Source organism: Mus musculus, chromosome 14 (genome assembly GCF_000001635.26).
Source record: "Mus musculus strain C57BL/6J chromosome 14, GRCm38.p6 C57BL/6J".
Classification (NCBI taxonomy): domain Eukaryota; kingdom Metazoa; phylum Chordata; class Mammalia; order Rodentia; family Muridae; genus Mus; species Mus musculus.
Genome location: NC_000080.6, coordinates 70,584,945 through 70,601,936, shown reverse-complemented (window position 1 = coordinate 70,601,936; position 16,992 = coordinate 70,584,945). Strand labels below are relative to the sequence as shown.

The 16,992-nt window shown below is 50.3% G+C and overlaps 1 protein-coding gene across 3 annotated transcripts in view; it reads left to right on the top strand.

Moving 5' to 3' along the window:
* Positions 1 to 2,101: 2,101 nt before the first annotated feature.
* The window catches only part of Fam160b2 (family with sequence similarity 160, member B2), a 16,541-nt gene continuing 1,650 nt past the window's right edge, over positions 2,102 to 16,992 (top strand). The window contains exons 1-17 of one of the 3 annotated variants that reach the window (NM_194345.1): positions 2,102 to 2,195; positions 7,890 to 7,968; positions 10,190 to 10,362; positions 11,493 to 11,597; positions 11,686 to 11,808; positions 12,816 to 13,061; positions 13,138 to 13,334; positions 13,567 to 13,675; positions 13,899 to 13,975; positions 14,197 to 14,386; positions 14,986 to 15,131; positions 15,239 to 15,367; positions 15,490 to 15,580; positions 15,719 to 15,862; positions 16,178 to 16,318; positions 16,498 to 16,598; positions 16,754 to 16,992. The exon at positions 16,754 to 16,992 is cut by the window's right edge and continues 1,650 nt beyond it. In NM_194345.1, the coding sequence (NP_919326.1) occupies positions 2,151 to 2,195; positions 7,890 to 7,968; positions 10,190 to 10,362; positions 11,493 to 11,597; positions 11,686 to 11,808; positions 12,816 to 13,061; positions 13,138 to 13,334; positions 13,567 to 13,675; positions 13,899 to 13,975; positions 14,197 to 14,386; positions 14,986 to 15,131; positions 15,239 to 15,367; positions 15,490 to 15,580; positions 15,719 to 15,862; positions 16,178 to 16,318; positions 16,498 to 16,598; positions 16,754 to 16,892 (2,235 nt within the window). In that variant the 5' untranslated portion in view covers positions 2,102 to 2,150 and the 3' untranslated portion in view covers positions 16,893 to 16,992. Of the gene's footprint in view, positions 2,196 to 7,889; positions 7,969 to 10,189; positions 10,363 to 11,492; positions 11,598 to 11,685; positions 11,809 to 12,702; positions 13,062 to 13,137; positions 13,335 to 13,566; positions 13,676 to 13,898; positions 13,976 to 14,196; positions 14,387 to 14,985; positions 15,132 to 15,238; positions 15,368 to 15,489; positions 15,581 to 15,718; positions 15,863 to 16,177; positions 16,319 to 16,497; positions 16,599 to 16,753 lie in introns of those variants that run through there. The other 2 variants (XM_006518998.3, XM_017316016.2) reach the window with 2 other exon arrangements.

Genomic DNA, 16,992 nt, shown 5'->3' with positions numbered 1-16,992 from the left:
AGATATAGCCATTTTTCCAGGGGAAGCAGGACTGGGTTCCGCATATGTTATCAGACAACATGGACTATGTGATTATAAAGCGGACCCTGTTTACTTAGAACTCACAGCCGGGCGCTGTAGAAAGTTCACTGGTTACCAAGGGAAGCAACATATGATCAGATTGACTGGAAATGTTTGTGGTAGGACAAATTTTGACACTAAGTCCTAAAGGATTTGGAGCTCCTGAGAATTTAGATTCCTTCAAAGTGAGGCTCTTGACCCCCTAAAACAAAGCCTTAGGGAGAGTCCTTCATGCGTCCTTCTCATGACACAAAGATGTAAAACCTGGGCAACTTTATTGGTTCCCGAAGCTTTTGTTTTGGTTTTATTTACTAAACACCTCACCATTTAGAGTCAGGAGCTGAGGGCTTAGAATGCAGCACAGAGCGCTTGCTTAGCATGCATGAGCCCTGGGCTCTCTTGTTAGCAGTGGACACACCAGGCATATGCCAGATCCCAACACTAAGGAAAGGAAGATTGGGAGTCCAAGGTCAACCTCAGCTACACAGTAAGTTTGAGTCTATCCTGGTCCATATGAGACCCTGTCTTGAAAAAAGAAAACAAGAGTTGACTTTACAGTCATGAAATCAATGAACAACAAAAATATCTGATAATTAAAAAAAAAACAATGTGTCAACTCTGTTTCCTTTTCCTTTTTCATTTTCAAGACATGGTTTCTGTGTCCTAGAATTTGCTCTGTAGACCAGGCTGGCCTTGAACTAGTAGAGATCTGCCTGCTTCTACTCCCTGAGTGCTGGGATCAAAGGCATGTGACATCAAGTGCAATTTACATGTTTTTTTGTTTTTTTGTTTTTTGTTTTTGTTTTTTCGAGACAGGGTTTCTCTGTATAGCCCTGGCTGTCCTGGAACTCACTTTGTAGACCAGGCTGGCCTTGAACTCAGAAATCCGCCTGCCTCTGCCTCCCGGGTGCTGGGATTAAAGGCGTGTGCCACCATGCCCGGCCCAACTCTTGTTTTTAATGTCTCACTATGTTTCTAAGACTGGCCTGGAATTTATAGTGCAGCCCAGGTATGGTAACACAAGCCTATAATCTCCAGCCTTGGAACAAAAATAATGGTGAGTTTTAGGATATCCTGGATATTTAAGATAGATGTAAGTAATTTAATCATTTATAATTTATGTAAATACCTATATACATTTACATAATTTTTATATAATTTATGTATTATTTATCCATCTATCTATTTACTTATCTGATACTGAGGATTGAACCAAGAGCCTCATGCAGCCCTTGTTTTTTATTGTTTGCTTTGGTTTTTGTTTTAAACAGTTCGTGTCTTCAACCTCTCTCTCTCTCTCTCTCTCTCAGTGGTGTGTGTGTGTATGTGTGTGTGGTGTCAGTGTGTTGTAATTGTGTGAGTGGTATGTGTGTGTGTATGTATGCATGTATCTTTGTGTTCGGAGTGTGTGTGTCAGTGTGTGTGTGTGTGTATGTGTTTGGTACGGGATCTCACTACCTCCTTGAATTGTTGATACTACTGAGTGCTGGGATTGATTGCAGGTGTACCCCAATTGCTTTCTTTCCCTCCAGAGCGGGGGACATGAGACAGATTTTGCTGGGACTCTTCGGATCAATTCCTAATCAAACAGCAAACCTTAGAGGACATCTTTTCCAATAACGACCTTTTTTTTTTTTTTTATAAAAGTACTGAACAACAGGGTGAAATTAATATTAGCCATAACCTATTCCAATATTCCTAATCCATTACATTTAAACATGTCGTCAATTCTTCCCACTATGTCTTTGCCTTCTGGAGTGTCCTTGACACAGCTTGTCAGGGCCAGGTCATTTTAAACACTCCAGAGCCGTGTGTGTCCAGGGCTACTGTGTTGGTAGGATTGTGAGGGTGCACGAGGAATTAGAAGTCTCTGGGTGTTACTCAAAGGAATCTTAGGTCATCAGCTCCCAGGGTGCTCCCCACCGCCCTCCATCAGGACCTGCCCAGCCCTGGGCTTAGAGCGCCCCCGAGCCCTCCGGCAGGGGCGGGGTTTCAGAGCCGGGTCCCGCCTCCCGCCCGTTGGGCCGCCTCCTCCGCCACCGCTGCGCCGCCACCGGGAGCCGGGCCGCGAGCCGGGCCGGGCCGCCATCATGCTGAGCCGGCTCGGGGCACTGCTGCAGGAGGCCGTGGGGGCGGTGAGGCCGGGCCCTGGTCGGACCGGAGGGGCGGGCGCGGGCAGGGGGGCGGGCGGGTGAGGTGCGGGCCCCTTGGGCAGGGCCCCTCCCCTGGCCCCGACGCCGCTTCCGGGCTTCGTCTTCGGGTACAGTCCCGCGTCGCGGCCGCCAGGAGCGCCTAGCTCCGGGGTTCTCTCCAGACCGACCGGCTCCCTCGATCTTGCGCCTCGCTCTTCTGATCCTAAGCCCGACTCTCGTGATCCTGAGCCATGCTCCCTTGATCCTGAGTCCCGATCCCTCGATCCGGCCTCCGCACTGCTTCCTGTTGTGCTTCCTGTGTCCCACTCCCTGACCTGCGACTCGGTCCCCCGAGCCTGCGCTCCGCTCGGCTTCTTTAACGTTCCCTGTGCCTCGAGAGCTTCCGCTAGCTTTGTAACTCTTCTCTCCCCAAAGGTTCCCTTGTCACCAGCCCTTTCTCCCAGATCTGCCCCCACGCCTCCTCCTCCGCCCGGCAGCCTTCCTTTCTCGTTCCTGACGTTCCTCCATTCCTCCTCACCTGGGATTGACAACAGCCTTCCCCTTCCTCTCTTAGCTGCCAGACAACTACTGGGAGCAGGGGTTCCCGCACTGAGTTCCCTCTTAGCATGGGAGTTGCAGCCCTGAGTGACATAAGTCCCAGGAAGAAGGTGATAGAGACCTTTGCAGGGGTGGGTGGTCGCGAGAACCCGGAAGTAGCCCTCTGCAGGCTTATCTCAAGCCACTGAGCCAGCTGACCTTGAGTTAGGGACTTCAGCCTGCCGGAGGGGCTTTGAATGGAAGAGTTGTTTCCATGCAAAGCTAGCTTGCTTGCGCTCTCTCTTTTACCTTCTCTCTCTCCTCTCTCTCCTCTCTCTCTCTCTCTCTCTCTCTCTCTCTCTCAGTTTGTGTTTAGGCCCCTTTTTTCTGGAAGTGCATGTCCCTGGTCACTTCATTCAGCAGCCTTGCAAGAAGCTATTTGAAAAGTTAATTATTTTTTTCTCATTGTATAAGAACACTGTCTAATTGATGGGTTTAGTCTATCAAATTGTGTCCTGAGAAACAATCTTAGGTCTGACGCCCCCCCCCCCCCCCCAGTCAGAACCTTCATTGTTTTTGGTGTTTGGTGTTTGTTTGTTTGAGACAGGTTGTCTCTATGTAGCCCTGTATTCTTTAACTCCCTCTGTAGACCAGGCTGGCCTCGAACTCAGAGATCCACCCGCCTCTGCCTCCCGAGTGCTGGGATGAAATCACCATGCTAGGCTGCTATTGTTCATATCAATTGGCTCAGCCTTAGGAGAACTGGTTAAAGGAGAGGGAGGCACTTCTGTAACCTCCCCTCCCCCCACTGTCCAGCTCTGCTGTGAGGAACAGGGCCTAGGGTACCCCCAAGAGGGAGTTTCCAAAATGACCTTTTCACCTTTTCTTCTCCTTCCTGTCCCAAATAAAAACAAGTGTCATCTTAGAAAGCAATCTGATACACTAATTCATCCTTCTGGACACAGCTCAATTGTCAAGGAGGGTTGGCAGTGGGGACAGCCCTAAGCGTCCTTGATGCTTACACTCTGAGTACAGAAAGCTGAAGCACCAGGGGCTGCAGATGAAGAGAGCGGAGGGACATATTTTTAGGCAGGTTACCTGCAGTGTGCAACATACAGACCATGTTCAGAAAGTGTGCTTTATGCCACATAGGAATCTCTTTTCAGCTCCATCCACTGTCTGGGGAGTTTGGTCTTCCCTCAGGTTGGAACATCCAAGTGGAATATGAACCACTCAGAGTACGGCTTTCTGCCCCTTCCGGACCCAACAGTAGAGATCCTTGTGTCTCTTTCTAAAAAATATTGCTATTGTTTAGAGGAACTTGCCTGGTAGTTTTTTTGGTCTGGTAGCTAGTAGCAGCTGCAGGTGGAGAGCTCTGCCCTGCTCTCATCTGCCCCAGGATTTGATGGCTGTCCCCTCCCCCCCCCCCCCTTCCCTGCATCTCTATGAGTAGTCTTTTTCACTGAGCCTGGCACAAAGTTTTTTGGAACTTACAGATGAAATCTAAGGCTAGATAAGACCCTTTCACAGAAGCTTTGAGGTCACCGGGGTGCTGGCCGAGGATCCAAGGACTTTCTAGGATAAGAAAGTATGGCAGGAGTGTCTTCAGGAGCTTTCAGAGAGTTGGTAAAAGCTCTCTGGGGTTGCCAGATTAAAAAAAACAGCCCTAAACTGGCCCATGGCAACATACACTTTGAATCCCAGCACTCTGGGGGTAGAGGCAGGCAGCTCTCTGAATTCAAGGCCATCCTGGCTGACAGATGGAGTTCCAGGACAGCCAGGGCTACACAGAGAAACCCTGTATCAAAAAAAAAAAAAAAAAAACAAGAAAACAAACAAATGAAAAAACCCGCAGCCCTGCCCTCTGGAAGCGCACAGTCTATCAGAGCCTGAATAACTGTGGCAAATGGATATGATGAGTTGGGTTGCTCCTTTAGGGTGAAGTATCTTATTATTACAGTTGTTTAGTGTGGATGGGGGGAGGGGTGTGCCACAGCATGCATGTGGAGGTCAGAGATCCTGGGTCTGAGGTCAGAGGACACCTTACCAGCCTGGGATGAAGTATCTTGAAGGACTGTGGGTAATGCCTTTCTGGAAGAGTCACTGACCCTAAGCTAATCTTTCTAGTTTTGAGACAGGATCCCTCTTTGTAGTTCTTGATATCCTGTAGTTTGTTTTGTAGGCCAGACTAGCCTTGAATTCATAGAGATCTTCCTGCCTCTGCCCTCTGACCACTAGGATTAAAGGTTTGCTGTCACCACACATGATGACAATTACTTTTGAAAGAGGAGCCTACTGTCTGCAAGGAGGGTGGGGAGAGTTTCAAAGTCTCTGACTTAGTTGTTCCTTACTCCACTGTTGCCATGGCCACCTAAACGTCTTCCTCCTTTGTCTCCTCTTCCGTGTGACACTACCAGACAGATCCTTCCAAAACTCCTCTGAAGTTGTAACCGACCTTGCAGCCTTAAAAACAAAAACAGACTTCTTGACCTGGCCTTGGAGACCCACATGCTCCTCATATCCTTTCCCCTCATACCCTCTGCCCAGATCTTTCCCGTCCCCCTTGCACTGCCGAAATTTGGTCCACTTGGAGCTTCTGTTCTTTGGTAGGATCTTGAAAGGGATCCATTAGCAGCTCTTCTTTTCTTAAGACTTTTTTTTTTTAAAGAGATTTATTTTTATATTATATGTAAGTACACTGTAGCTGCCTTTAGACACACCAGAAGAGGGCATCCGATCTCCTTACAGATGGTTGTGAGCCACCATGTAGTTGGTGGGATTTGAACTCAGGACCTCTGGAAGAGCAGTCAGTGCTCTTAACCGCTGAGCCATCTCTCCAGCCCAAGACTTATTTTATTTTATATATATATATATATATATATATATATATATATATACATATATATATATATATATACATATATATATATGCATGCAAATCTAGGCTACATGTGTGCAGGTGCCCGTGGAAGCTACACGAGGGGGTTAGATCCAAGGGGCTGGAGTTGTGAAGCATCTGACGTGGGTTCTGGGAAGCCAGCTCCTGTCGAGTGCTCGTCACTGAGCCATCGCTCTAGCCCCTAGCAGTGACTCCCTTTACCATGTCCCTTTCTACTTCTGCTGCTTCCTCAGAGACAACTGGTTTGGGGTGCAATTTTGTATTCTTTTCTTGGTGACAGCCTATTTACTGGAGGTCTAGTTAGCTAGATTGCTTGTGGCACACAGCACAGCAGCCTGCACCTAGAAGGTACTCACAAGATGTACACCAAATGACTGGTTCTAGAAGATGCCTTCTCTGTGGTACCAAGGCTTTTACGGAGCTGCCCAGCCCTTACACTGACCTCACGGAGGAATCTCAAGACCTAGACAAGAGTAAAGGAGCAATGGCCCCCAGGACACTGTGGCCTGAGCAGAGACCTAGAGGAAGTTAACACCTATGGTAGGAACTGTTGATGCATTCCTGCCCTGGTAACAATTAGTTTTTCCTTTAAAAAATGTTTTGTTTTGGTTTTTTTTTTTTTCAGATTCTTAGGGGTACTGTATTTAGATCATTTTGACCTCTTACCTTCCCCCTACAAACTTTCCCATGTCCCCAGCCCCTTTCACACTAATGATCTCTTCTTTAATTGTTATATGTGCACACACACACACACACACACACACACACACCCCTCCCTTGCTGAGTCCATCCTATGTTGCTCATATGCGCACATTTAGGGGCTGACCATCTGCTATTGGATAATCTGTCAGGGTGTTAGTCCCTGGGGAAGACATTCGCAGACTCTCAGCAGCTAGCAACTGTCTGTAGCTTTTCATCTTGAACTTCCCCTCTTCTGTGTTGGCATGCCAACTCATATTGTCTTGATTAACCCCTTTCTGCAGTGTTTCCCAAACCTTAGGCGTAGGGTGCATTATGGTTGTGTCAGGGCTGGGAAGCCACTGTCGGTTCTTTTCTGCATTTCTCCCTAAAAACATTTATTGTACAAGGAAAGAAGGGGTTGTTTGTTTGTTTGTTTTGTTTTGTTTTGTTTTTTTCTCAGGCCAGTTTATCACCCTCGGTTCAAGGCCAGTGCCCACTAGAGAGCGAGGTTGGAGCGTAGAGATATGTATAGTAAAGCCTTTGAGTATGTGTATGCCTTTGAGTAAAATGTTTCAACAAAGCCTTTGCTATGTTTGGGTCAATTAGTAGAGGCTTAGAAAATGTTATGAGACCAAATCTTGAAATGTCTTTAGAGAATCTGCACTTGGTGCTACGTGAGAGCTTGCAGCTCCACCAACCGTGTTCCTAAGGTACTCCTGGCAAACCTGGAGTTCTTCCTTTTGATTATGGCTAGGCGTGGTCTAAAGGGACTGAGATTCCTGTGGGAGCAGCAAAGGGCAGGATAACTCTGTAGCTGGAACCTTTCCCAGCCCCAGTTAGCCTTGTAAGTTTGAATAAAGTAACTGGAGTGAGTTAGCTGGGTGTCAGTTTTTCCCGAGAAGGCTGAACCCCTCTGCTCATTCAGAAATGAAGGCTTAGCATCTTGGTGAGCTTTTCTCTCTACTGCAGCACCTATGACTGACACCAACCAATAATGGAGAGAATACTTTGGGGGAGGGGGAGTTGAGGGGCTTGCAGAGAACAGAGTCTGAAGCCCCTAGAGTTAGGGGTGTAGACCTCGGTCTGGGACTGAAGCTCTCTATAAGTAAGGCCTTTCCTTTATAGGGTATAGAAGTGTTAGCTGTCTAAGTAGAGCTTACAATGTCCTTGAACACAGGCTTTCCCGGATTCCAACAGAGAGGAACTCAAATGCGATTTCCACGTGTATCATTCTCGTTATCTTTCTTCTCATGTGCCCCTTCCTGTACTGATGGCAGGCCCTATGTTGTAGCATGCTTATGGATTATGGACTGTGCAGAAATACTTGTGTCTATTCCTCCTTCAGCATGCTTACTTGTTGGGGACAGAGCCTGTGGGGTAGGGACATGTGGGAGACTATGCTGCTGAGTCCTGGAGAGATGAATTACTCTTCTCTTTGAGAAGTTGGGGACAGAATGCTTTTTCTAGGACCTAGAACTCACTGGGCACTGGTCAGGCTCATGGGCCTGTTCCTGTGAGCGCTGGTGCTAGTGGGCCCTTGGTTGGCACCCCCACAAAGACCGCGTCTGCTCTCTCTGCAGCGGGAGCCCAGCATTGACCTGCTGCAGGCCTTCGTGGAACATTGGAAAGGCATCACACACTACTATATCGAGAGCACAGGTAAGCCTGCTGCTTCCCAGCCTGGGACCCGAGGACAGAGGTGGGGAGAAAGGGTAGAGAATGACCACAGGTATCTTGGGAAGGTCATGTCAGGGCTCTGGACACCAGGACTGTCGTGAGCCATCATCGCTGAGCTAGAGATACAGACAAATGGGAGTAAGACCCGGAGCCCTAATGGTTGCTGGTCTTCATGGTTAAGTTGTTGACCCCACTCTGACCTTTTTGGGGGAGGAGCTGTGTGAGTGATAAGTGAGAACAAGGAGGTTGGGGACCTCAGTGGTAAAGGTGACTCCGCTTGCTTTAGTTTTTGACTGGGTGCAGTCCTTAGGCCTTCATCCCAAGTGCTTGTCACTAGGACTGTTGATTAAAGGAAATGCAGCAGGGCTTGGATGTAGCTGAACATGCTTGCCCAGCCTTCAGCCCTCACTGCTTAAACCAGGCAATGGTGCATGCCTGTCATCAAGTGCCTAGGACATGGGAGCAAGAGGATGGGAAGTTCAAGGTTACCCTGGGATACATGACACCTTGTCTTAGAAAGTTGGGAAAGGAGAAAGATGCTTAATAAATCCTTTTGCCATGGCTACCTTAAGAAGTACAAGGTGAGGGCTGGAGAGATGGCTCAGCAGTTAAGAGCACTGACTGACTGCTTTTCCAGAGGTCCTGAGTTCGATTCTCAGCAACCATATGGTGTCTCAGAGCCATCTGTAATGGGATCCGATGCCCTCTTCTGGTGTCTGAAGACAGCTACAGTGTACTCATATGCATAAAATAAATGTAAAAAAAATTTTAAGGAGAAGTACAAGGAGGAGAGCTAAGGCTTGGACCATTCTTGGGTGCCTTCTCTCCCGACTGACATCCCAAAGGGCCAAAGCATTCATGCGCCAACACTCCATGACGCAGAGAGGTACAGAATCTGATTGGGTGCTTAGTAGTCAGTAAACCTGGTTGCCAGGTAACCAGATCCGGTATCTTTAGCTTTTCATCCCCCTGATTTCAGACTGTGTTTGGGCCTATGTCTTCTAGAGGCTTTCTTTCCAGCTTGAGCCAGCCCATGAAATTAAAATGGCCTTTGAGCAACTCTGGGTGGGTGGGTGGGGGGACCTTGGGGTTTCTGTTAGGCCAGGATTCCTTCAGTCTGGGCATATGGACACTGAGACAGGGCTGTTTGTATGGAAGGGTAAATAATTGTGTTGTCTGTTGAGCAGCAATTCTGACTTCTCCCCACTTGATTCTAATATCATCTCTCTCAACTGTGACATCCATAAAGGTCTCTTGACAGATGCTTCGGGGTGGGGGAAGAATTTCTTTCCAGTTGGAAGCCAGTCGTTTATACTAAGTCATATGCTATTTCTCTCTCTGTATTGGGAACTGGTTGAACCCAGAGCAACCCTCCTATCTCCATGCCCCACTGAGCTACATCCTGTGAGCCCTTTTAATTTTTATTTTGAAACAAGATTTCACATAGGTTGTCTAGACTGGCCTTGAACTTTTAATACTCCTGCCTCGCCAGCTTCGTGAGAAGCTGCGATTACAGTCTATGCCACCAAGCCCAGCCGAAAGCTGTTTTAAGAGCCCTCCACCTGATCTGGGCCTTTTTCTGCATCTAGGCCTTTAATTTCTAGCGTGGTCTCTAGACCAGAGTTCCAGGGAGAGGGTGAAGCAAGCTGCGTTGCTTAACAGCCATTGCCTTAAAGGAAAGCTAGGGGGTGCTCCAAGGCCAGCTGGGAACCTTTCTCTACCTAGGTGCAGCACCCATCTGACCCAGGGATTGTCTGTGCTTTCCTGTGACTCCCCACAATGTAAAAGGGGCAAGGCCAGGCCCTGGGAGATGCTAGGAAGGAAGCTGATAAAACGTGGCCTGGGCAATCACTGGGCTCTGTAGCTGCCCACAGAAGCCTGAAATAGATAGAGAGCTCTCAAAACATCTTCTATGGACTCGTGCCTTCCTGTGGGCTCCTAAGGGGTCCCTATCCTCACTTTAATAGGAAATGTTGCTGTACACTTGATGTCACACTGGACCGAGCACACTCTCATCCAGCAGCTCGTGTCCAGGGCCTTATCCCCTGCCACTCTGTCTTTTTAAGTATACAAGTATCAGCTGCAAACTTCCATTTCCCGGTGGCACTCAGCCCATCTCAGGCATGACTTCTTCTGGGCTTGTCATGAGAGGGTCTGCTGCTCCTCCTGTCACCCACCCTTGTGTCTCCTTAACCTCGATTAGATGAAAACACCCCAGCCAAGAAAACAGATATCCCCTGGCGACTGAAGCAGATGTTGGACATCCTGGTGTATGAGGAGAAGCAGCAGGCATCCTCTGGTGAGGCTGGACCCTGTCTGGAATACTTGCTACAACACAAGATCCTGGAGACCCTGTGCACTCTGGGCAAAGCGGAGGTGGGCAATGCTCCTGGGCATCTGGAAACTTCCACCCCAGTCTAACCCTCATCCCATGCTTTCCTACCAGTGCTCCTCCATCTAATGGAACAATTCCCGTGACTAATTGCCATAACTCACTCCATCACTCAGCCATTCGCTGGGCTCTATTCAAGGTGCTTGGTGCCGAGATTGCGGGCCAGCATAGCCACACACACTGGGTCCTTGTTATCCCAGGGGATTGGTCCCAGGACCCTGCTACTTTTTCCCTCAGATCCAAAATCTGTGGCTGTTCAAGTCACTTATAAAATGAGATCTGAGGGCCAGCAAGATGGCTCAGTGGGAAAGGTGCTTGCCACCAAGCCTGACAACTTGATTTTAGCTCTTGGGATCCCCATGGTAGGAGAGAATGGCAAGTTGTCCCTTGACCTCCTCATGTGCAATGTGGCACATATATGTGTGTGTGCACACATACATACATAAAGTAAATAAAATAAAATTTTGCATAGGCTCCAGAAAGAAAGAGAGGGACAGAGAGATGATGGACAGATTGGTAGATAACAGACAGATTCCCAGAGCTGATGTCCCACAGATATCCAGAGAAGACTGTGTTTTTAGATAGCCTACATCACCTGTACCTTTTTTTTTTTTTTTTTTTTTTTTTTTTTTTTGAGACAGGGCTTCTCTGTATAGCCTTGGCTGTCCTGGAACTCACTCTGTAGACCAGGCTGGCCTCGAACTCACAAATCCGCCTGCCTCTGCCTCCCGAGTGCTGGGATTAAAGGCGTGCGCCACCACTGCCTGGCTCTCCTGTACCTTTAAGTCATCTCTAGGTTGCTTATAATTAATAAATATAAATGCTATGAAACCTATGGAGCTACAGTAATTAGGTAGTAAGAAGAAGGTCTGTACATGTTTCTGAATACTTTTGACCTGAGGCTGAACGAACCCATAGATACAAACCCAGCAGATACAGATGGAGCGCCGTGCTCAGTAATAACCCAGTCATGAAAGGAGCTCAGTCAGGAAAGGGGTTTGGGGCAAGAAGGGAAGATCTGTTTTACACACTGTGTGGAAGGGAAGAAGGCTCTGAGCCCAGTGGCTCGCTGCAGAGGAGGGTTTCAGGCCTCTGACGGGATGTTCCGTCTCAGTACCCCCCAGGCATGCGACAACAGGTGTTCCAGTTCTTCAGCAAGGTCCTGAGCCAGGTGCAGCACCCACTGCTGCACTACCTGAGTGTGCACAGGCCTGTGCAGGTGAGGACCAAGGGCTCAGATGGCGTCGGGCGGAGGGCTTCCCTTTCCAACACCCATCCCTCTGGGCCTCTGTGCTCTTCCCCTTCAGAAACTTCTCCGACTTGGAGGGACAGTCCCTGGATCCCTCACAGAAAAGGAAGAAGTTCAGTTCACCAGTGTCCTCTGCTCTAAGATACAGCAGGATCCAGAGCTGCTGGCCTATATTCTAGAGGTAAGCGCTTCTGTGGGGAACCGAGTGAGGTGCACAGCCCCAGAGGAAGCCCTCTTGACCCTGCAGAGGAAGCAGAAGAAGTCGGTGCCCACAAGCACTCTGGGATGAGTCTTGGTGGTTGTTTGTTTGTTTTTTCCCATTCTTTTTCCTGCATTTTGGATTTTTAGTGGGACGAGGTGGGAGGTGTCTCTTATAGTCCAGGCTGGCTTCAAACTCACTGTGTCATGTCAAGGATGACCTTGAATGTCTGATTCCTCTTAACTCTTCTCACTAGTGTTGAGTTGTAGGCGTGTACCACTATGTTCCAGTTTATGGGCTGAGAATTGAACCTAGGGCTTCATGTGTTCTAGGCAAGCACCATACCAACTGAGCCATATTTCCAGCCCCTATCTTGTATGTGTGAGTGTGGGTGTGCATGTGTATATGAGTATGTGTGTGAGTGTGTGTGTCTGTATGTGAGTGTGAGTGTGTATGTGTGTGTGTGTGAGTGTGTATGTGTGAGTGTATATGAGCATGTTTAGGTCAGAGTGCAAGTCTGTAGAGTCAGTTCTCTCCTTCCACTTTTACATGAGTTTTGGGGATTGTACTCAAGTCGCTGAGTCTCCTGTAGCAAATGCCTTTACTTGATGAGCCATCTGTTTTGGCCCTTATTTTGGCTGTTGGAGGCAGGTGCTATGTCTGTCTATTTGTCTGTCTCTCTCTCTATCTATCTATCTATCTGTTTTCATACACACACACACACCCCAGGTTTGACTCAATCTTATAATCCTCCTGCCTCAGCCTCTCAAGTTCTGAAGTTACAATATTTATTATGATGTCTGGCAGGATACACAGTGAGACTGTGTTGTCCAGGCTGGACTTGAACTTGTGACCCTCCTCTCTCTGCCTTCCAAGATTACAGGGATGCTCCACTACCTCTTGACTCTTAACCCTGGACTCACAAGGAAGCACCTTGTGGGATGGAGTGATCTCCTTTCTGACCTCGGCCTCACCCTACCTTCTTTCAGGGTAAAAAAATTATAGGTAAGAAGAAAACAGCCAGAGAGTCTACAGCTCCGCCTAAAGACATAGCTGGCTACAGGGACAAGGACTGTCCCCACAGTGATGCTCTCAACAGGGATCCTGGACTGGATAAGGAGCACTGTGGTGTCCCAGCACTGAGCATCCACCTGCCCGCTGAGACTGAGGGGCCAGAAAACGGGCCTGGGGAGAGCAATCTTATCACCTCCCTGCTGGGACTGTGCAAGAGCAAGGTCTGACTACAGAGCCGGCAAGGGTGGGAGGGGTGGAGGGAACTGTTGTCTCAGACGTCATCTTCCCATCCCCTAGAAGAGTCGGCTGGCCCTGAAGGCACAGGAGAACATACTGCTGCTGGTAAGCGTGGCCTCACCAGCAGCTGCCACCTACCTGACACAGAGTACCTCCTGCTGTATGGCGATAGCTGAGCACCTCTGCCAACTGTACCGGTCCATGCCAGCCTGCCTTGACCCAGCAGACATTGCCACTTTAGAGGGCATCAGCTGGAGGTGGGTTCCTGGCCTAGGGAGACTGGGAAATACCTTCAGGGGCTGCTAGTCTGGCTCCCTTCTTCCTGGGGGGAGAGCCAGTCCCAAGGGCCCTTCCCAGCCTCCCACGAGCCTCACTTCTGCAATCTGACCACAGCAACAGATGGGATGGAGACCACCGCTCAGCTGTCTTTCAGAAAGACCCTGAAGCTTTTTTGCCCGTCCTCCAGATTCTCGCTTCCCTTTCTCTTAGGTTACCCAGTGCCCCATCTGATGAGACCGCTTTCCCTGGCAAGGAGGCTCTGGCTGCCTTCCTGGGCTGGTTTGATTACTGTGACCACCTCATCACAGAGGCACACACGGTGAGTGGGGCAGGTGTGACCAGGGTTCTTCCTTGCTCCACAATGGTCTCATGGCAGTGATGGAGTAGTAGAGCGGACACAAGGTGACTTGGGGCCAGATGCCAGCTTGGCCCTGGTTAACCAGGGCTCTCTGACATATCTGGGGGCTGTGTGAGGGCACAGGATTTTTTAGGAGTGACTATGATGGGGTTTGAATGCAGGAGACATGCTCTCTGGCTCCTAGGTGGTTGCAGATGCCTTGGCAAAGGCTGTGGCTGAGAAGCTGTTTGTAGAGACCCTGCAGCCCCAGCTCCTGCATGTGTAAGTGTCTGTTCAGTCCTTTGTCCATGGCTCTTGTCTGTGTCCAGCCCACCCTACCAGGCTCTAAGGGCCCTGGGCTGAAGCACAGCCTCCCCACTTTAACTATAGGATCTCAGAGGGATGGGGCCACGTGTGTGGGGGGTGTTAGCTAACAATGGAAGGAAAATGGAAAGGTTCTGCATGCCCACCCACTCACCCCTGCTCTGTGTCTGTCCCCACAGATCTGAGCAGAGCATCCTGACCTCCACTGCCCTGCTGACAGCCTTGCTGCGTCAGCTGCGCTCCCCTGCACTGCTGCAGGAGGCCATGACCTTCCTCTTAGGCACTGACCAGCATCCTGCAGCCATAGAGGACAGCCCCCATACTCTGGGTACACACCTCATCATGCACTGTGACCATCTCTCAGACGAGGTAAGCCTTCAACTCAGTTTGTACCACAGCCCACACAAGGCTGCCAGAGCCTTTCCTGCTGGCCCAGGTGGCTCAGCCTCAGGCCTCAAGCCAAAGCAGTGACAGTATATGATTGACAGCCCTGTTGTCTCTGTCATGGTTTTCTGTGTATTTTGCAATCTGCTTTTCTATGAGTTCAGCTTTTGGAGACTGGAGCTCTCTGTGAAGTAGTCCCATTTTTTCTTCTAATTCAGAAACCAAGGCACAGAGAAGCCAAGGCATTTAGAGATGGTACATCAGATGAAAAATGGAACCCCTTCTTTAGCCCCTAGCCAACAAGGGAAGTGACCCCACCTTAGAGGAATTTATCTGGCATTGGTTCTCGGGCACTGAGAAACCAAGAGGAGCCAGGCAGTGTTGGCTCGTGCCTTTAATCCCAGCACTTGGGAGGCAGAGGCAGGTGGATCTCTGAGTTTGAGGCCAGCCTGGTCTACAGAGTGAGTTCCAGGACAGCAAGGGCCACACAGAGAAACCCTGTCTTTTTGAGAGAGAGAGAGAGAGAGAGAGAGAGGAGCTAGGAGGGTGACAGGTGGGTCCCCGCTGCCTCTCACTCGTTCCAGATCAGCATTGCCACGCTGAGGCTATTTGAGGAGCTGCTGCAGAAGCCCCATGAGCAGGCCATCCGCAGTCTGGTCCTGCAGAACCTCGAGGGCCGCCTGTACGTGGCCCGGGGCTCGCCGGAGCCGGAGAGCTATGAGGATACCCTGTAAGTGAAGCAGAGAGGGAGGCAGGGTGCTGCCCAGGACTCAGTGCACGCATGCACACCCACTCATCCATCTGTTCCTCGGGGCATGGTGATCTCCCTGCCTGCAGAGATCTGGAGGAAGACCCCTACTTCACCGATGGCTTCCTCGATTCTGGCCTTCAGCCCTCCACAAAGCCTCCCCCAGCTCCCGCCACCAGTTCGGATGGCAAAACAGCAGTGACGGAGATTGTTAACAGGTGGGAAGAAGGTTAGGCAGTTGGAGTCACCTGAATCATATTCTTTCTTTGGGACCCTGTGAACAGCAGAGAGTGGGGGAAACCTGGGGAGGCGCCTCCACACCTAGGCCCCTGTCTCTTAGCTTCCTTTGCCTGGTCCCTGAGGAAGCCAAGACATCAGCCTTCCTGGAGGAGAATGGATATGACACATACGTGCACGATGCCTACGGCTTGGTGAGTGAAGGCTTCCCTCCCCTTCTAGGCTCTTTGATATCCCCCTAATACAATCTCAACCCCACACTGTTTTTATAAGGTCCCTCAACTAGGCCTTTCTGGGTCTATTCACTCAACTCTTCCTCTCCTCGGCTTCAGTTCCAGGAGTGCAGCTCCCGTGTGGCCCACTGGGGTTGGCCCCTAGGCCCAGCGCCCTTGGACTCTCATGAGCCTGAAAGGCCTTTCTTTGAGGGTCGCTTCCTCCAAGTGCTCTTTGATCGAATCGCCCGGATTTTGGATCAGGTAGCCATAAAGACCACGCCTAGGGAAGCTCCCGGCTGGGCCTTGTAGGGGCTGGTGACCGGGGTGGACCCCTCTTTGGTTCCTCAGCTCCACAGCCCCTTTACCTTTCCCCAGGCGGGAAGCCCTGTCTCGCCTCTTCTTCACACGCCCTAACATGCTCTGGCCCTCAGCCCCAGGGAATCCATGACATAGACATATCACGTGAGCCTCCCACCCCCGCACACACTCACAGCAGCCAGGCGCCTCGCTTGGGGAGTGCAAACATGCTCAGCCTCGGTTGCCAGCCCTCAGCGTTGTCCATCTTGTTCCCTCCAGCCGTACAGCCTGAACCTACAAGTGACCTCAGTCTTGTCCCGGCTCGCCTTGTTCCCCCACCCCCATATCCATGAGTACCTCCTGGATCCCTACATCAGCCTGGCCCCTGGCTGCAGGAGCCTGTTCTCTGTGCTTGTCAGGGTAAGGATGAGGGTGTGATAGGAAAGGACAGAGCAAGGCAAGGGGCGGGACTGCCTTGGTACCCTTTCCAGTATCAGGAAAAGCACAGGTTTTCCAGTCTTGTCCTTCTGCCTCATGGTAGAGCCAGGGGCAGCTGTGGGACATGGTCACTTCTCATCTTACTCCTTTCTGGGCTCTAGGTGATCGGTGACTTAATGCAAAGAATTCAGAGGGTACCCCAGTTTTCGGGCAAACTGCTCCTGGTACGCAAGCAACTGATGGGCCAGGTTCCCGGAGAGCAGTAAGTAGCCAGGGAAGCGGTGCCCGGGGTTGGGAGGGCAGCCCTGAGGAGTTGGCCCTGGGTCAAGCCTTGTGGACATGGGCTGTCATGCTATTAGCACACCTGTTGACACCCAGCCATGCCATCGTCCCTTACCTGCCACTGTCTCTCCACAGTCTGGACCATCAGACCCTACTCCAGGGTGTGGTAGTACTTGAGGAATTCTGCAAGGAGCTGGCTGCCATTGCGTTTGTCAAGTTTCCCCCACACGGTCCTTACCTGAACTTCTCTCCACCTCCAGAAGGGCAAGTCTGAGCCAGGAGCATGACGGGTGGGGGAAGATTCCTGCCTGTGTACTTCTGCCCACGGGCAGTCTCCTGCCTGGCCATGCTGCCACTCTGTCCTCCATGCCGGG